We start from the raw sequence: 18,286 nt of genomic DNA, 5'->3' as shown, positions 1-18,286 counted from the left end.
CATATGAACATGCAATTTGTTTTACCCACAAATTGCATTTAAAACGTAATATTTGTATTTGCCTTGAAATGCTTCAGTTCACATCTTCCTTTTAGGAGCCATGAGATTAAAGATGTTTTTCACCATCTCTTAAACCAAGAGAGTATGATTCACCAGTCTTTATCGAACTAGCCTACCCACGCCACACTGCAGAAAAGTACTTGGTGTCAGAGCACCCACGTTCATTTTAAAATGTCTTTATCAGTTACTCACCCTTTACATACAGCTCACCCAAAGACCGCATTCTCTTACATAAACTCCTTCTGTGCTATTGTTCAAGCTCTACCCACCCATAAAACCTTGCTGCAATTCTTTTGCAGGAAATCTCACCAAACACATGAAATCCAAGGCCCACAGTAAGAAATGCCTGGAGATGGGGGTTCCTGAGGGTCTCATTGATGATCAGGATGCAGAGGACTCAGGTACAGTGCTTAACTGCGCAGCCTTTGCCTTAAGGGAAATACAGTAGGATCATTGTGTGCTCCAAAACTATAGCTTATTTTAAAAATCCACAATTTCTCTGTAAAGCCAGGAGTTTATTTAAAGGATAGTGTTACAAAATGTATAGTCACTTAATAAAGATTTTGCTTGTTAACCCAATTTTTTTTAGGTTTTCACACAACAGGATTGCCCTTCTATAAATAGTTCTGCTGTAAATAGCATGAGATATTCAACACGGATTGTCTCTGCTTGTGCTATGTTGCTATGTCGAACAATAGCTTTGCCATGCTCTAATTAGAAATTCTAAATGCAGCTTTTTCCTCTGTTAACTCAAAGTGTATGTGGGCGGCATGCACACAGCGTTTAGAAAGAGGAAATTGCTGTGTCTAATTTTAGAAGAAAAAAAAAGAGAAAAGCTGCCTGAAAGCATGCTATGTCCCAGTCTCTTAAGAGCATATTTGTTTTTCCTCCTCTGCCTGTGATGGAGCTTAGGGGTGTATGGTGGTCTAGGGTGTGAAACTATGCACCAGCAGCATAAACATCACCCAATTACGTTCCTGGCCTTGGATTCTTGCACTGAGTGAAAGAAACCTTCATGAAAATAGAAGATGTTTTATGAATGAAAGTGGTTTCATAATACCAAAGTGCCTACCTATTTTCATACAAGTTCTTATGACTCATATGTTCTATGAAATTCCAGAAATAGACTACAGGACCTTCTTTCGTTTTCTTTTTTTACAAATTTACAAGAAATACAAGGTCTTCATCTTAATAGAGGCAGAATTTACACAGAAGACAATTCGCAAGAATACAATATACCAGCCAGTGCAAGGCCAAAATGGAAAAACTACTAAATATTAATAGTGAGAAAGAAAAACAAAGAAAAAATAAACAAACTAACAAACTTACTAGACCTTCTTACGTGTTTGACCAATAAAGCAACTTAACTTAACTTTAACTTTCTCATCTACAGGAGACCGCAGTCAGGTGGGCAGCACTGACCGCCAAGATTCAGATGGCGATGACTCCGATGGCGCCGATGACGAGGAGAATGACGACAATGAGGAGGAAGAGGAGGACAGCCAGGCGGAGTCCGGCCTGTCTACAAACCCTTCTGTGTCCGCCAGCCCACAGCACTTCCCTTCCAGAGAGGCTGAAGTCCCTCCTAGCACCCTCCTAGCCCAGATGTCCATCAGCTCAATCTCCTTTCCCCTGTCCCAACCTCCGGCTCCCGAAACCCAAACAACAGACTCAGAATCTGTCCCCATGATGAGTCCTGTGTCCCTGTCAAAGCAGATCTCCATCTCGGGGTACTGCTACAGCCCGATGCCCCTCCCTTACTCTCCTCTGCCTGTTGCCACCACGTCAGATTCCTACTTCTCAGACCCAGAGTCAGTGCATATGATGAGCCCAGTGTCACCGTGCAGGCAGATGTCCATCGACTACCCCGACTTTGACGTGCCCCCTAGCCCCCCAGTGCCATGCAAGGGCTCCAAGATAGGCCAGGTGAGACCGGTGTATTCTCCTTTTGTGTCTCTCCACCCCTCCCTGCCCGACTCATTTCTTTCCTATCCATACCCGTACTTTGAATCCTGCATGCAAAGCACCTACACAGGGCTCCTGTGAATGCTCTTACAAAAAGGTGAATAGTCCTTTTATTATTTAAAAAAAATTATCTTTATTTTTCTTAATTTTTTTTCTGAAAATTAACATTCCATGAGTCATTTACATTAGAAAAACCAGTCAACATAGGTATTATTTAAAGGGCAACAAAAAGTCTGCCAAGTTGTATAGAAATAAAAATAATACAGGCAAAAAGAAAGAAAGAAAGAAAGAAAGAAAGAAAGAAAGAAAGAAAGAAAGAAAGAAAGAAAGAAAGAAAGAAAGAAAGAAAGAAAGAAAGAAAGAAAGAAAGAAAGAAAGAAAGAAAGAAAGAAAGAAAGAAAGAAAGAAAGAAAGTAGTAAGATTGTATTTAATTAATTTTGAGGCCTAGTAGATTGAACAAAGTACCACTTCACCTTAACCTCTTTGCCACAAATAAATCAAAACTTAATATTCAATTTTCTCTCTTGTCATAGGACACCCCCTCCGCCCCTCCTGCTGTGGCGCACAGTGAATCGGGCCTACCAGTAGATCGGAGCACTCAGACGTCCTCTTATGCATCTCACGGTCCCATGCACTTTCCCCCACAGGCTCTATCCCAAATGCCAGGAGCCGAGCCGCGGACACACCTGTTCAGTCACTTGCCCTTGCACTCGCAGCAGCCTTCTCGCTCCTCCTACAGCATGGTCCCGGTCGGGGGCATCCAGTTGGTGCCTGCTGGTCTGGCAGCTTACTCCACCTTCGTACCGATCCAGGGCGGTCCGGTCCAGCTCACCATCCCAGCAGTGAGCGTCATCCACAGAAACACAAGCCCGTTACCAACGTCCAACACTCCACCTCAACTAGATGGTTTGCAAAGCCATCAGTCGCTTGTGGTCCAGGAACCAATCAGTAGTGTGGTTCCCTGCTTCCCCATTGGGCAGGTCACCGGCCTACAGGCTCAAACAATGCACTCAATGCCAGTAGGTTTGGAGACACTTAACCTGATGGGGCTGACCAACACGGGCCTAACATCTACACAGCTGCTGTCCCAGCATGGGCTCACCCTCGGTCTGCAGGTTTTAGCTGCCAACCCCACCTCCCAAAGCAACACTGGCCCACAGACACACATGCCAGGCTTACAGTTTGTGAATATCGCCCTGCCTGCCATCATTCCTTCTCTTAGCCCTCTCTCCACCTTAAGCCCTCTACCTGGGCTATCGGAGAGGCAGGGCAACCCCGAAGCTCCAGGAGCACAGCCATCGCAAAGTGAACATCGGCTTGGTTCTTCTCCGCACGCCCCTTTGAAGATCAGCAGCTCTCCAGGACAGATCTCAGCCAGTGGAGCTACAAGCAGCAGAGCAGAACTCACACACATTCTCAAGAGGGAAGAAAGGAATAAATCCCCACAGCGGCAACCGTCGCCAGCTCCTAAGAGCCGGGCAGATAGCACTAAAGAGTCACCAGTTGAGGGAGCTAGTCATCCTGCACATCCAGGACCAGCGCCAGTCACCAGCTGGCAGAAGGTAATTGATGACTATAACGAGGTGTCCAGTGATGATGAAGACAGACTGGTCATTGCCACCTGAAAAAAAACAAGTGAAAGCTCTTCTTGTTCTCTTTTTGTAATTCTTGTCACTTTGTTAAGACTGAAAACACTTTTCAGGAGGTTTGTTTCTTTGCAAATCACCTTTCAAAGCACAGATGCTGACATTCATATTGTATGTGCAATCATGATAATTATAATGATGACCAATCATTTTATTTTTACTTTTTTGTTGTCAGCTCCAGACAATGTATTTTTGTACATGTTGTATAGACAATTGTGCCTTTATGGAGTTTATTGTTTCCTGTACATAATTCCTTATAAATTGAGTAGTTGCTTGTGTTACTTTCAAAAAATAGAAGTAAAGAGAGGCATAACAATGGAGGATATCAATTTTATTTTGGAGGATTTGTCATTTGTAAATGAATGGAATTATAAATGTTGTACTCGTATATGTACATTTCTATGGAATATGGGGCAATGTTTCTGTGTACAGATGTTGTGTTCAACTATTTATTATAATCCATATAGTGCCCATTATTATTCATAAGGTATGTGCATTATGGTAGCTTTACATTGCTGTATCAAATATTCTTAACTGTATCAGTAAAAAAATTGTTTACAAACATTAAAGTGGCGTCAGTATATTTTGTCAGTCAAGACAATCATATCTTCACTAAGTATTTCAGGATGGATTCTGGACAATGGTATTCCTTCCTTCTTAGGCTGATGCAGCTATTGTAAGAGCAGTAAGTGTCAGATATGGAACTTGTGTAAAATCAATTCTTTAAATTGAAGGTATCCATGCCAAAATGAGTTTTAACTCACTTACTAATAATAAGTAGTTAAATATTCATAAGTAATGGCTTTGGCCTTAGCTGTGCAGTTGTCTTTTCTAACCTTTTTCAGGAGCTGTACTGAAAGTGGAACTGCAACATCATTTGTTTGTTATATATTATAGCAAAATGGAAGGTTTGAATTCTGTATACAGTAGAACAATTCAACCTCCCACTTACTACAGTAAAGAAAATATATATATATTGCTTAATTTAAAAAAATCACTAGTTGACAATCAAATGACTGGCACTTGATGAATACATTCCCATATTTGTTTCACAGTCAGGGTAAAAAGCTCTCGGAGGACGAGCACTAAGCAAAGCAATTAAGGGAAACCTCTATTATCTCAAAAGGCTTCACTGTGATAACCTCCATGTCCCACCCCATTCAGAAGGTGACTCATCTATCTACATTACGGAGCCCATCACCCTGCCCCCGCCTTACACTGGGCTTAAAGCTATAGCAAAGTAAACAGAGCCCCCTAGAGGTCATAATTTGCTAGTGCTAGGAAAACAAAAAAGCCAGGCTGATGAAGTGAAGAGCCCACTAGATCAACAACTCAAGCATGGCCAGAACAAATCCCTAATGTTGCACAACATCTCAGCGGCTACACGGTTCAACTGGCTAAAACCTGAGTGTACACAATTTATTTTAAAGCTACTCTCCACTAGGTTATTTCTGTCCAGAATACAGAAAGGCCAAAAAAGCTACTCCTGCCATTAGGGCAAGGTATGGCAAGTTTATTTATACTGCACAATTCAGACATAACGCAATTCAAAGTGTTTCACGGGGCATAAAAATAGGCCTACATTACAAGGTAATAGATAAGAAATGATCGAAATTACATTTAGAGGTATTATCAAAAAAGAAGAGTGAAAACAGGCAGACAAATTGTTAAAAATGAAAATTGCATTTGAAAGACATTTACGATACAAGATTTGATTTAAAAGAGCGGAGAGTTGCAGTGGTCCTTTAAGTTTGTTCCAGTTTGTGATGCATAAACACTGAAAGCTGCTTCTCCATGTTTAGTCTTGACTCTAGGGACTGAGAGTAGACCTGTGCAAGCCGTTCCACAGGCCAGTGGAAACTTTTAGCTCAAGCCTCTGATTACAGCGCTGATTATTCTTTACCTTGGACTTTTCCACCATGTATGCACCCTAACACGCAAACAAGGTAAAAGTTCCACTGCTGTCCAATGCAAAGTGTCTCTGAATATGTTATTTAGGGAAATAAAGTAGATACTCCTGTGGTTTTTGCAGTTTACTACAATTGGCAGTGGAGTGAAAGCTTTAGTTTAATAGCCACTTTGGAGCTCGCTTGTACGTTCTGTAATAAATCATCAATTAATAAAAACGCAGGTCTGGCAGAATATCCATTGCAAAGGGATAATGTAAGACAATACACAATCAGGACGGCGGACTATAACTATTGATTTTATGTCCATTATATATTAATAAGACTACATCCAGCTTGTGGTACCTGTTAATGTTTAGTCTTTAGCACAAATCCTAGTGAACTATAGATACAGATGTTTACAATAGTTATGTAATGTTGGGTGTAGGGTTTATCACAAGGAAATCTAACTTTACCTATAAATGTTATAGAGTTAACTTTTTACAAGGGTAATTTTTTTTAAGAAATTTTATTGCCATTTTCAAGCTACATTTGATAGTACAGAGTTGAAATGGGGAGACAGAGAGAGAGGGGGATGACCTGCAAATAGGTCCACGGGTCAGATTTGAACCCGCGACCACTGCCACGAAGGCTGGAGCCAATATGGTACACGCTCTATCCACTACGCCACCGGAGCGCCGCAAAAGGGAATTATTACTGGACACTTTCATTGTGCAAAGTATTTAAAGTTTTAAACATACGCATATTAAGAGTTGTTTTAGTCTTGTTTTTAATTAAATATTGAAGATTTTGTTATATGGCTTATAATTGTTTTAATCTGATTTAAAAAAATTGGATTGCTATATCTGGCCACTTTCAACACTATTTTAATCTTACAGATTCCTTTGTCAATCATGTTTGTTATTGGTTTATCTTTTGCCTTTAATGTTATCTGTTTTTATTGCATTATCTTGTGGCTTTGGCTGCGACTTGTTATTTACCCGTCTGGGCGAGGTCTTTTTCGGAAAAAAAGTTTTCAACGTGAAGGGGTTTATAAGATGATATTTAAACCTGATTGCATATTCGCATATCCATATATACTACCTATCTAGATTTTCTATGAACAAACAAGCATTGACATTCAATATCTCGTAAAAGAATGCTCAATCACATCAAATACACAAGAAGAAGAGTATTCAACATTGAAGTAGACAAGGACTTATAAATAAATAATATTCAAAAACTTGATTGTAATTTTTCATTGTGATTAATATACTTCTTTACCTATCTAGTTTTTAGTGTAAGCAAAAGAATAACTGTAATCAATATGTTCTAATACTTCCTATATAGACTTTCTACAGAACAAACAAGCATGCACAAACAATATCTCATAGAGGATGCACAATCATATCAATTAATAAACAAAAAAATAATATTCAACATTGAAGAAGACAAGGAATAATAAATCTAAACTGGGATTCAAATTGACTTAAAGTAAATTACATTTCTAAAAATAAATACATTAATTAAATTGTAAATAAACCAAAAATCTCAAACTAAGCATTTACAAGTTGGAACAGACTTTCTAGTCACCATAAAAACGTAGAAATGATTCCTGTGCTTGACTGCCACCTGCTGTTTAAGAAGCGTATAACTCACCTACAGTCGGTCCAAACATGAGGAGTGTGGCACAGGTCGCATTCACTCACCCGGCGTCTCCCCCCCATCCACCCACCGACCAATAAGAACCAAAGGAATCTCTCTCTCAAAGTCCCCATCTCGGCCTGCACAGCTGCTAATCAGCGGCCGACTACTAACACCGACTACTAACAAACAACATTGTTTGGGACCAAGCCAAACAAAACTGCGTCGCTTCAGGAGTAGGAGGAGAGCTGGGAAGCGACTAGTATAAAGTCAACGGGCTGAACATGTGGGGCCACACTCACTTACAGAGAGACGGAGACTTCACACTGACGCTCCTGCATCCCTCTCTATGGAACAAAACACTTTGCAAAGGAGTGATAGACACTGGAAGGATCTTTTTCCACTTGTTGAGGATTATTAATTTCTCTCTAACAATATTTTGTTTCATAAAAGCCTGGAAAAATGGATTTGTACTTTTTGATTTCCCTTGTATCAGTGATGTACTCCTGGACTTTGTGCACAGGTAACTTGTTTTTCTTATTTCAACTTTTAACTTATTTAAGCCATTTAACCTGGACACTAACACTAATTTTAGGTATGCCTTTATAGTAACCTAGCCTATTTGAATTTCTTGTTTTAATTTAACAGTTCAATATTTGATTTGATTTTTGCTATCCCTGCAAAGTAGCAGATCCAAATTTAGTTATGCCAATAACACGTTTTCTTTGTACATCTTCCTGTAATATGATATTATAGTGTATGCAGTTTTTTAATACCTTTGATTTCTTTACAGTGCTTTCAGCGCCTGCCGGAGAGACACCCGAGGACTCCTTGGTGCGCCATGTGCGGAACAAACGCTGCTCCTGCGCCTCTTTCCAGGACAAAGAGTGCGTCTACTTCTGCCACCTGGACATCATATGGGTCAACACACCTGAGTAAGTCAAAGTCACCATAACCCTTGTTAACAGTAGGCTAGTAGCCATTTTTCCAGCAGCCAGAGTAAACAATGAGAATTATTTACGGTTTAAAAAGTAGCCTAATAACAGGAAGGAATATTCTATTAGGGATATTAGATTAACTTTGAAAACTATTAGGCTACTATTATGATGAACGTGAAGCAGTAACGTTAAACTAACGATGCTGAGGAGGGCGAAGCTTTCTGTTCACTTTAAACGAATATAACTGCAAATAAAGTTAAGTTTTCTTACCTTTTTTAGTCTTGGATAGGTTTTCTTTCTATTTTAAAACAGTTAGACACGCTTTTGACAGTCCCAGACGAAGCCTTTAAACCGAACATTTCGTGTTAATTCCAGTTGACTGATACTAATTTTGTCCCTTTTCCTTTGCAGGCGCGTGGTCTCATACGGACTGGGCAACGCTCCTAGGAGGAGGCGCGCGCTCCCTGCGCCCTCTGACTCCATGGTAACCGGCGGCGGACCTCGCTGCAAGTGTGCGAAAGAAAACGACAACACATGTTCAAACTTCTGCCGGCTGGAAAACCGCCCCAGGTGTGTAATTGGCTTTTTTCCCTTTTTTTAACAACAGTTAATTTTGAGAGAATCCCGTGAACAGATAATCATAATCATAGTAAGAATAACATGCCAAACATCGCTCATATTAGCTGTCAGTGTTCAAGTGTGAGTCTATAATTGCTGTGCTTGTTTCGCTTAGCCTACGTGTGAGAACAAGTTTCGATTCTAGAATGCCAATTAATGTGTCAAAAACTGTGGGAGAGAAATAACTGAAACGTGATCCAGCTTCTCAAAGTGTGTTTTTCTGTTCGCATTCAGGAATGGGACACCGCCAGACACGATGAGACGTTCACCCAAGGGCGATGGTTGCTCTGGGACACACTGCGAACACAAGCTGTCAACCGGCACGGGCAAGACTAATAGGTAAGACACCAATGATGATGAATAGGCCTACTTAGAAAACTATTTGCAAAATAAATGGAAATGTTAACCACAGGCAACTTTGAGGTATTTTGTAGGGCATAATATCTTGAGAGATAAAACATCCAGCACAGTTTTTTAACAGGAATTTCAGATTAACCCGCAAGCAATGCATTCTTTATGCATTCGGATGAAGGAGCATTATTATGGATTCCAAAAAACTCTAAGATTGTGTGGAATTTACCTTGAGCACAATTGCTATACACTATCCATCAGAGTAATGTGGCTAACAGAGCCACTCATATTTCAAATTCAAACCCTCCTGAAGTTTGCGGTGGTTTACCGATGCACTTTTTGACACAATAATGATTGAAAACACAAACCTCAATCTGCTCAAAACCACTGTAAAGTGTGTCCTGCATGACACTTGGCCTACTTAGTGTTTGGAATTTGAATGACTCCACCCAGCTATAGGTTTACCTTTTACAAAACCTGCAAAATCGTTGGTTCGGATTTCTAATTTTCTTTTCTTTTCTTTGTCTATACAGAATGAACAACAGCAACAAGAAACAGGTGTCGCCCCTAGCCATCAGGGCCGCCTTGAAAACCCGCCTGCTGCTTGAGAAGTGGAGGTTGAGACAGCAGCACCACAGGGCGGGCTAGATCACAGCCTCTTTTCAAAGAAGACCGATAACCTACACACCTTGTCATACAGAGGTTGACCAGGTTTCATAACCACGGGCCGTGTTCTCTGCCAGTGTGGGGAGACAATGGAGGCCCCCGAATGGAGTCGGCAAATGTACACCATTTTGGCTCCAGGGCTGCAGCGTCAAGAGTTGTCTGCAGCGGAGAGAAGAGAGCAGTTTATAGCGCGACTCGGTTGCACTTCATCACACAGATGAAAGAGGACAGAGACAATACGGTGAAAGCAGATATGCTGAACGTAGGACTTGGGTTTCCCGGTCTGCAAAATCAAGGACAGTTATTGATCTTGTAGGGGTCTGGGTTCAGACTCACTCTCACTGTTTCTCCTTTGGACTCAAACTTGCACCAAATAGCATTTCTGAAACCTTGCTTGACATCACTGGAAGGATTTCATTGTAATCCCTATGTTGCAGAGAATAGAAATCACTGCCATATATACATGAAGGCGACTCCACCTATTATCATTATCTTTCTCACACACAGTTGCAAAAACCGACACAGTTATGCATACTTAGAAGGGATTATGTGCCTCATGTAATTCCTTTAGACAAGGAATTTGTTCTCTGACTGAAACTATTTACTGCATTTTACACAACATGTCATCTCCTGTTTATCAGGACACAAGTCATATTCGCTATGCATTGCAGTAGCTGCTGGGAGTTTTCCATTTGGATGTTATCAACGATTTTTTCGAATTTATCATTATTTAATTATTTACTAAATATATTATGTTGTTGCTACTATGTATCCTATTTATTTATCCTTTTTACCTGTTGTGATTTTATGGCCATATTGGTCCGTGGCATGTTTGCTTTTTGTCATTTCTGTGAAATGTTTTGTCACCAAGGTGCCAAATTTTGGCCAAACTAAAATAAATTTGTACACACTTATTTAAACACAACTGATCAACTCTGTCATCGTTATTGTTTCAAATGCTGTGATGTATTCTGTGCGCGATGAGTTCGATTGGTGAAGCTTTAATAGATCACCGATCTCAGAAAAGCAGCTTCATTTGGAGATAAATCATCAGGAATAGAAGATTTAAATTATCCTGTCAATATTGAACTTTATAAATCAGAGATGTAACAAAAGTCGCCTTGGTTCAGTGTGCGAAGATTTTAAGTTGGTAAATAAAAGTTGAAAAAGCAAAAGTGAGAAAAACAAGAGTGAGAGACGAGAAATAAAGAAAGAGACAAACTCAAAAGTGACAGAAAGCAAGTGTTGACGTGGAAGAAAACATGGTAATGAGGTCACCAAACCCTACTTGCCCTGTCATCTTTGTGTCAAACAAGAATATACTGTACACTGCAATTTCTAAATCAGCTGAAAGTGGATTTAAAGTTACTTTCGGCAGCTCTGATTTCAAAGACACATCGAGCACAATGTTTGTTCTCACATCTGTAATGACCTCCTTTGTTTTAAAAATACCTTAAGATATCTGCCACCTTCCGCCCTTAGCTTTTTCAACTTTTGCTGACTTATGACTCAGCTACTCAGTCACTCTTACTTACCTGGCTTGGCCGCAGCAGATAAGGGCTGTTATGTACTGCTGCCGTCCCTTAATCAACCTTCACCACTGCTCCTTCAGGGGCCTTAAATCTGAAACCAAAATTCCTGGAACTTCCATGGATATCTTTAATATTAGTATTGGCTCATAAATTGTTCGTTCCACTTAGAATAAACCACTCATGTAGCTAGTTTTGCTGCTGCCAAAGGAAAACCTGTATCACGAAAATGTCAACTTTGCAGGGTCTAAATTGAGCAATTTCTTTAGATAATCAAAAAGGTTTTTAAATAGGTTTAATCCCAAATTGTATAATTTCCTCAACCAATAGACAAGCATGTAATCCTTCAAATAATCTGGAAGTGTAAAGTTCCTCACTAAACATGGAATTTACTAGACAGCAGAACTTCTCCACCCAAAACAAATCCCTAGCCAGACTATAATGTGCATTAATAAAATAAGACTTTCAACAGCACAGCTGTAAACTCTTCATTGGACAATGGTTAAAGTAGGTGAATCTTAAAAGTCGTCTCTGTCAACACCAGCACTTTTAAAGAGAGATTAAAGCAGTTCTGAATGCGATGCATCAATCTGTCAAAATGGCCTCTTCTGTATCTCAGCTCTGTACATATGATGAATGCCATAGAAGTTACTTTTGGGTTCAGTTCAAACATTGGTGCGCCTGAAACGTTCCCATCACTCATCACAAAGCTGCTTGAACTGGCAGTGGAGAACAATCCAATGCAAATGGGTTGAAAAGTCTTATCTATCCAGCCCATTTAGCAAACAAAACTATGGTGGATTCTGTGCTTGGGGCTATTGAAAGGAGCGCTGTTGTGTCCTCCTCTGCATGCAAGAGAGTCCAATCATAATAATATTGATGTCATATTTTCCAGATGGACTTACCTTTTGTTTGCAAAACAATTTAAAGACTTTTGTCTCCCGCGGGAGACAGTCATGACTGCAGCTACATTCTGAAGACAATAGGGAGAAAGTTTAGATGACACGCAAGAAATGTATTCAGCCCTAGTCCCATGATACAGGTACAGTGTGCGCTCGTCTCTGCAGCCAAACAAAACCCCTGTTAATGGAGGTAGATCTGCTGATATTGGGCTCTCATGGGATTGCAAAGGAAAATGTATTATGTCGACGAGAAACCAGCATAATGCTTGATAGAGAAAGTCATTTGTCCACAACACATAAGGGAAATTGAACAATGATATCGCAGCTTTCCAGTTTAAAATTGGCTCCATTGCAACATTCTTTAAGTATATTTCTCTGCCAGGTTTATTGATAAGATGTCTGATCTAAAGGTGAGCTTTCGGACCAACATTCAGTGGTTGAAGAAGTGTTCAGGTTCTTTATTTAAAAGGTGGAGTGGTTGATTCTGGAGAATGCTTGTTGTCAAAATCACTTTTTGTCAAAATCAGTGAATTCCTCCTCACCATCCGCTACCTGTCCATACTGTGTGTGTGCTAAAATGTTAATGCACAGCCTAGGCTGTGTAATAAGGCCTGTTGATACATATATATATTAGGGCTGTCAAGCGATTAAAAACAATTATCTAATTAATTACAGGCTCTGTGATTAATTAATCAAAATTAATCGCATACTTTTATGACACTTTTATACCAGTTTATAAACAGCTGTATAGCCTGCTACAGTTTGTTTCTCTCTCTCTCTCTGGCTCTCTCTCTCGCTCTCGGTCTCTCGTAACTTCTGTCTCCACAACAGACAGCGCTGCACTGCCACAGATGCCTATGCCGATTCATTCACCATCGTCGTACTCATAGGCAAAAATATTGACACACACACACACACACACACACACACACACACACGGAGCGGGTGTCCGTTTACCCGGGAGACGAGACAGCTAGCAAACAAAATTGAGACACACGGAGGAAGATTGAGAGATATTGTTTTGAACCTACATTGTTGCACCCACTAAATCAATAATGCACAGACACTGTAAGATGTCTTCCTACCTTCATGCTTATTTGCCCGAAGCATCCCATAAACCGTCCATAGAGCCCTCCCTTTCCCCTGCTTCTCTCTTTACTTTTCTCCCTTTCACCCGTGCGGGCCGTGTATGCAAGCTACAGGTGCAGCTCGGTGCAGCTGCGCACCACTTTCAAAGGGCATTATAGAAGTGCGATTAATCTGCGTTAATTTTTTTAATCGCATACATTTTTCTGTGATTAATTAATCGAAATTAACGCGTTAATTTAACAGCCCTAATATATAATCCATTACGAGTGAAAGCCCTGTATTCAATAATTTACTTAGGTAAATTTTTACTATAAAGGTATGAAAATGTACAATAAGTAAAAGTATGCATAATGTAGCAGAATGGTTCATGGAATAGTTATATTATTGTTATTCCTACTAAAAAAATACTGGATTTTTGTTATTATTAACTTACATTATAATGTTTTCTTTTTATTCTACCAAACTTCTATTGACACAGCTTCATGACTGCCATTTCAACACACTGACTCCGTGGCTTATCAGATTACCTTTATCAAAGTGACTACTGCGTGTTTGCTACTGTGACTCGGCTATTTAACTCTTTATCTTCAGAATCACAACATGCTATCCACGTCATCAGCCTTACTGAGCTTTCACTTTTCCCGGAACGTTGCTAAAATGAGATGCCTCCATGTACCTGCACGCTGAAGAGGTTAACAGCATGTGGACGGGCCCGGGACCCAACACAATGGCACTTACCCTTTAAACTATGCGACTCTATGCATGGAACTCCCCTGAGACATTAGCTTTTGGCATAAGTCATTAGTCTATTGAATAGAGCCAGCGCTAACATAATACCCCATTGCACAGCAAGGAATCTCCTCGACTCTACAGGAATTCTCGAGCGCAACGGCTGAACAATAGAACTATGTGCGAGGAACGTCTGGGCGGGGCTGACTGGCCTCGACTTCTGACGTCTAAGAAACGCCCGACGCTACCTTCTGTAGACCGCACGCCCTGTTTTCAATCTGATACTCACAGCTGTTGCCAAAAGCATCTCACGAAACCTTTGCTGCAGCACAAGCAAAGGGGATTAATTAGTAGTGTTGCCGGCTGAGTCAAACTCAGGGTTTGTCTGCAAAGGTCACCAGAGGAGTCAGCACCAAGAGGAACTTGTCAGGGAGGTTGACTTCTTCTTCAGGCAGTGGGGGTTGGGAGGTGTGCTGGAGGAAGATGTTGCCCTCTTAAGTGTGAGCTTTGCAAGAGTCAGTCTACGGAAGAATATTTCGGCCACGGGAAAGAAAAAATTGGAGAGTTAGGTGTTTTTTGCATTGTGCATTATGAAAAAAGTCGATAAATGGAAATAACATTCTGGGAATAAAGACGAAATACAATGTCGAGACTAAACTCGACAGTTCATGACTGCTGTAAAGTTGGAAAGATGTTGACAGGTTTGAACTTCCAGTGTCAATAACTTGATAGTTAACCGAAACTCAAACGCAAACAATGCATCTTTGCTGTCTTCTTAAGGCAGACAATGGACTACACTTTATTTTTGACTGTAATCAGACGTCCTCTAAGCTCGGCTCATAACAGCTCTTGTACTGTCTAAGAGTGAAGGTATTGAAGTTTTGTCACGTCGATGTTGCGCTTATTACTGCACTCTCGTATTACAGCCCGATGCATATCAGAAAAGCATTACACATACATTATTTGTTTTAGATTATGAGTTATTGATTCCAGAAGTTCAAAACATATTTCCAGGTTTTCTGCAGTCTTGACCTGTACAGTTCATTCTGGACATTTCAACTTTATTCTTAGTGCATAATGTGAAAAAAACGGCATTCCCTCTGTCGCCGAATTTGATGTGTCATCACATCTGGAGTAGAGAGGGTCCGACACACTTCTCAGAGAGCTGCTTATGTGAATCTGTGCAGGTATCTGTCAGCACACTGCAATCCCGCGTTCAGTCCTATTCAACCCAGCGCCTCCCTCTCTACCTGCCAGTGGAGACAGCAAATACTAAAAAAGGCATTACAGGTAAATCCCTAAGATATTTAAAAAATGCTTTTGCTGACGGACGTGAATGTGAGGAGGAGTTGCGTCTGCAGTAATGCCAGTGCTTTTCCCTGGCTTTATTTAGCTTTCACTGTAGTTTCAGATCAGAGAGAGTGGGGGGCCCCGTCGTCTGCCGCACATTTGCACGAATGTTCAGAATGTTCAGAATGCAAAAAATGATACACTAAAAGTTTCAGGAGCCAGGCACAGCTTAAACTCTGTCATCCAAAATTAGCTCTGTAGATTCTAAATATATACACCTTCAGAAACGAATGTATACACTTTATGCACACATATAAGAAATGCATGGCAAAATATGCATTTATTTCGCACTTAAAGTAATTATTTGCATTTCGGTTGAAGTGTTTAGCAGGTGTTAGTTTTAAAGCATTCCAGGCGGAGTAATTCAGTCTGTCGAACATTCATCAGTGTCCGACGAGAAGATGCCTGAGGGTGGACTGTCTAGAAGTATAGTAGCAAATCACATTCAGGTATTCTGGGCTTGTAATGCATGTTATAAATAGTTTCTCGGAAGAATTCTGTAAAAAAAATCATCAAAATATTTTGCACATTCATAAGCAAGAACCCACAGTGCCTATAATTCTAGGAAAAATACCAGATAAAACTGAGAAGAAAGACTCCTTCTTGAGAAATTGGTTGAAAAACAGCTACTTAAATAACCATAAATGGAAGGACCTTGTGAATGAAATATATGAAAGGGAAAAGACTACTTTTGAAATATAGAAATTGAATACATATTGTTACGTTCAAGCTTAGGGGAACCGAAACACAAACACAAAACTACTGGATGGATTTTAATTAGATTTGCTGTTGATTTTCAAGATCCCCATAGGAGGTATCCTAATGACTTGGGTGACACTAGGAGTGAAGTATTGACTGGATGATTGCACTAAAATTCATTCAGTGAAACATTTACTCAACTGATTTGGCACAGAGTTTTGTGTAGACATTCATGGTTCCCAGATGATGTATCCTCTGAGCCAACATGAGGTTGACATTTGTGTTTGTTATTCAAATATCTCACAAACTACTGGATGGATTGCAGTGAAATTTGGTGCAGCCATTAGTGATCCATTAAAGGCCTACTTCACCGGTGGGAATATGAAGGTGTATTGAATTCTGAGATCAGGCTAGGATGAACCAATTTAAAAAAAAATTTGCACATTTATACTACAAAGGATCTCAGAATTTAATACACCTTCATATTCCCACCGGTGAAGTAGGCCTTTAAGGATGAAATGTAATAACTTTTGCACATGCATCAGGTCAAGATTTCAATTGGTCCAATATTTCGTTTTATGACCAAAAACAATACCGTTAGCTCAAAACCCTACTAGTGACCTTACAGAAGTTGTTTCAAGTTGTTGTAAACAAGTGAAATCATAAAAAAAAAAAAAAAAAAAAAGAACAGGCTATCAGAGCTGCTAGCATCATCCCTGTAGACAGCCTCATTTCCCTGAGTCTCAATTTGACATAGAATAAAACTGTTACAAGGTTATCTTATTATTAAAATAATAATGTGGCCTTGATATGAATGTCGCTTTTGGCTTGGGCATTTTGACCCCCATATATATCATTGCTTTAAGTGCTGATATGTTCAGTACAACATAACTGAGAAAACACTGTACTGAGCCAACAAATAGGCAGATATAGATCTGATTTGGGGTTCCAAAGATTGTTCCAAGGAAAAATACATAAAGGAATGGGGACACTGACTCACAGTAGCCTACATGGGAACATGTCTTTAAGAATGTCTTTGTTCTTGTTTGTTTTGCGCTCCTTTGTCACTGTTTGTTTTGTTAGGTAGGTAGAGATTAAACTTTTATGTTGAGATTTTTCCTTTTTTTGTTGCTGTGCCTCTATCAACACATGATAAAAATCTATTCTGAAGGAAGCAAAAGGTAAATGTTGATAGACATAGGTGTTTTCTATGAAGCGGTGAAGACATTTTTCTTTGTGTGTGTGTGTGAATCACTAAGACTTTTCATCAGAGTTCAATGTCAACATCTCAGTTTTCATGCGTAAATACAAAACATCAAATCCATAAATGAGTCTTATAGACTGAGTGGTTTTTGCACCAATAACAACTTTCCTTTGTTGGTTTTTAAATCTGTATCAGCTTGTTCATTAGTAAAGAAACTGTTTCATAACACCTTCTGGGTTAAGGCCCAATTTAAATGGCTTGGGTTTCCAGCACATCCTCGATGCAGGAGGTGTGTTATCCCAAAAACAAATACCCATAGTTGGATTTGGACTTTCGTGTGAAGAGAGAGAGAGAGAGATGTAGGGGTTTATTTTAATTGTTCCATACCAACAAAGGCAGATGGTTTGCCCGAGAAAATACATTAAATATTAAGGGTTAAAACTCCATGTAGTGTGTGTACTTTCGTCATAACAGTGTGTGTCTGACTATTGAGCAGTCTGAATAATGGGCCTCACATTGACCCAGACCTCTGACCCAGACTAACCCAGTGAATGACCTGACCTGCTCTGCCATCCAGCTGCCAGGGACAGCAGCACTAAGAATACAGGTTGTTGCTTTGACAGGAAGATAAATGTCTGGGTGCAACTCATTGTGCCAAGTCTTTTTATACACCCCATTATCGTCATCATCTTTAGCTCAGCCTTTCATTGTATACGGCCGTGCCAACATGATTGTTCACGTCGGAATTCAGCGTTGCCCTATATTGTCAACAAAGAAACAGTGTGGATGGATCCAAAAGCAGTCTCAGCCTTAACAATAGCATGTGCTGAACCAATATACCCTAATATCGCCGGAGGTATTTTCATTGCTTCATATATTCATCTGCATTTTTTCCACTTTTGTTGATACAACCTCATTAAAAAGCATTTACAGGTGGATTCAGTGATTCTGTTGAACACTTGATGTCAAAATCTCCTTTTGGTCCAAATCAGTGAATATCTCCTCACGA

The 18,286-nt window shown here is 40.0% G+C and overlaps 3 protein-coding genes across 4 annotated transcripts in view; all 3 read left to right on the top strand.

The window, feature by feature from the left end:
• Nucleotides 1–4,220, top strand: part of hivep1 (HIVEP zinc finger 1) — a 49,340-nt gene extending 45,120 nt beyond the window's left edge. For both annotated transcript variants that reach the window (XM_080045939.1, XM_080045938.1), the window contains exons 7-9: nt 360–461; nt 1,454–1,986; nt 2,560–4,220. In XM_080045939.1, the coding sequence (XP_079902065.1) occupies nt 360–461; nt 1,454–1,986; nt 2,560–3,651 (1,727 nt within the window). In that variant the 3' untranslated portion in view covers nt 3,652–4,220. The remainder of the gene's footprint in view (nt 1–359; nt 462–1,453; nt 1,987–2,559) is intronic.
• zc3h12ab (zinc finger CCCH-type containing 12Ab) overlaps nt 1–12,748 on the top strand; it is a 184,661-nt gene extending 171,913 nt beyond the window's left edge. The window contains exon 7 of the transcript XR_013845314.1: nt 12,676–12,748. The gene's annotated coding sequence lies outside the window, so the exon portion shown is untranslated. The remainder of the gene's footprint in view (nt 1–12,675) is intronic.
• On the top strand, nt 7,570–10,530 carry edn1 (endothelin 1). The gene is made up of 5 exons (XM_080045167.1): nt 7,570–7,725; nt 7,996–8,137; nt 8,552–8,710; nt 8,993–9,097; nt 9,643–10,530. The coding sequence occupies exons 1-5, from the start codon at nt 7,665–7,667 to the stop codon at nt 9,755–9,757; spliced, it is 582 nt and encodes a 193-aa protein (XP_079901293.1). The 5' UTR covers nt 7,570–7,664; the 3' UTR covers nt 9,758–10,530.
• Nucleotides 12,749–18,286: the final 5,538 nt, after the last annotated feature.

The sequence above is a fragment of the Ammodytes marinus genome (assembly GCF_949987685.1).
Source record: "Ammodytes marinus genome assembly, chromosome: 17".
Classification (NCBI taxonomy): domain Eukaryota; kingdom Metazoa; phylum Chordata; class Actinopteri; order Uranoscopiformes; family Ammodytidae; genus Ammodytes; species Ammodytes marinus.
This window is presented reverse-complemented; position numbering and strand designations above follow the sequence as displayed.

What these genes read in the sequence shown, in the direction of transcription:
- edn1 (XM_080045167.1), top strand. Translation starts at nt 7,665, where the DNA reads ATGGATTTGTACTTTTTGATTTCCCTTGTATCAGTGATGTACTCCTGG. An exon ending in ATATGGGTCAACACACCTGA is followed by an intron (nt 8,138 to 8,551) that starts GTAAGTCAAAGT and finishes TTTCCTTTGCAG; the next exon opens with GCGCGTGGTCTCATACGGAC. An exon ending in GGCACGGGCAAGACTAATAG is followed by an intron (nt 9,098 to 9,642) that starts GTAAGACACCAA and finishes TTGTCTATACAG; the next exon opens with AATGAACAACAGCAACAAGA.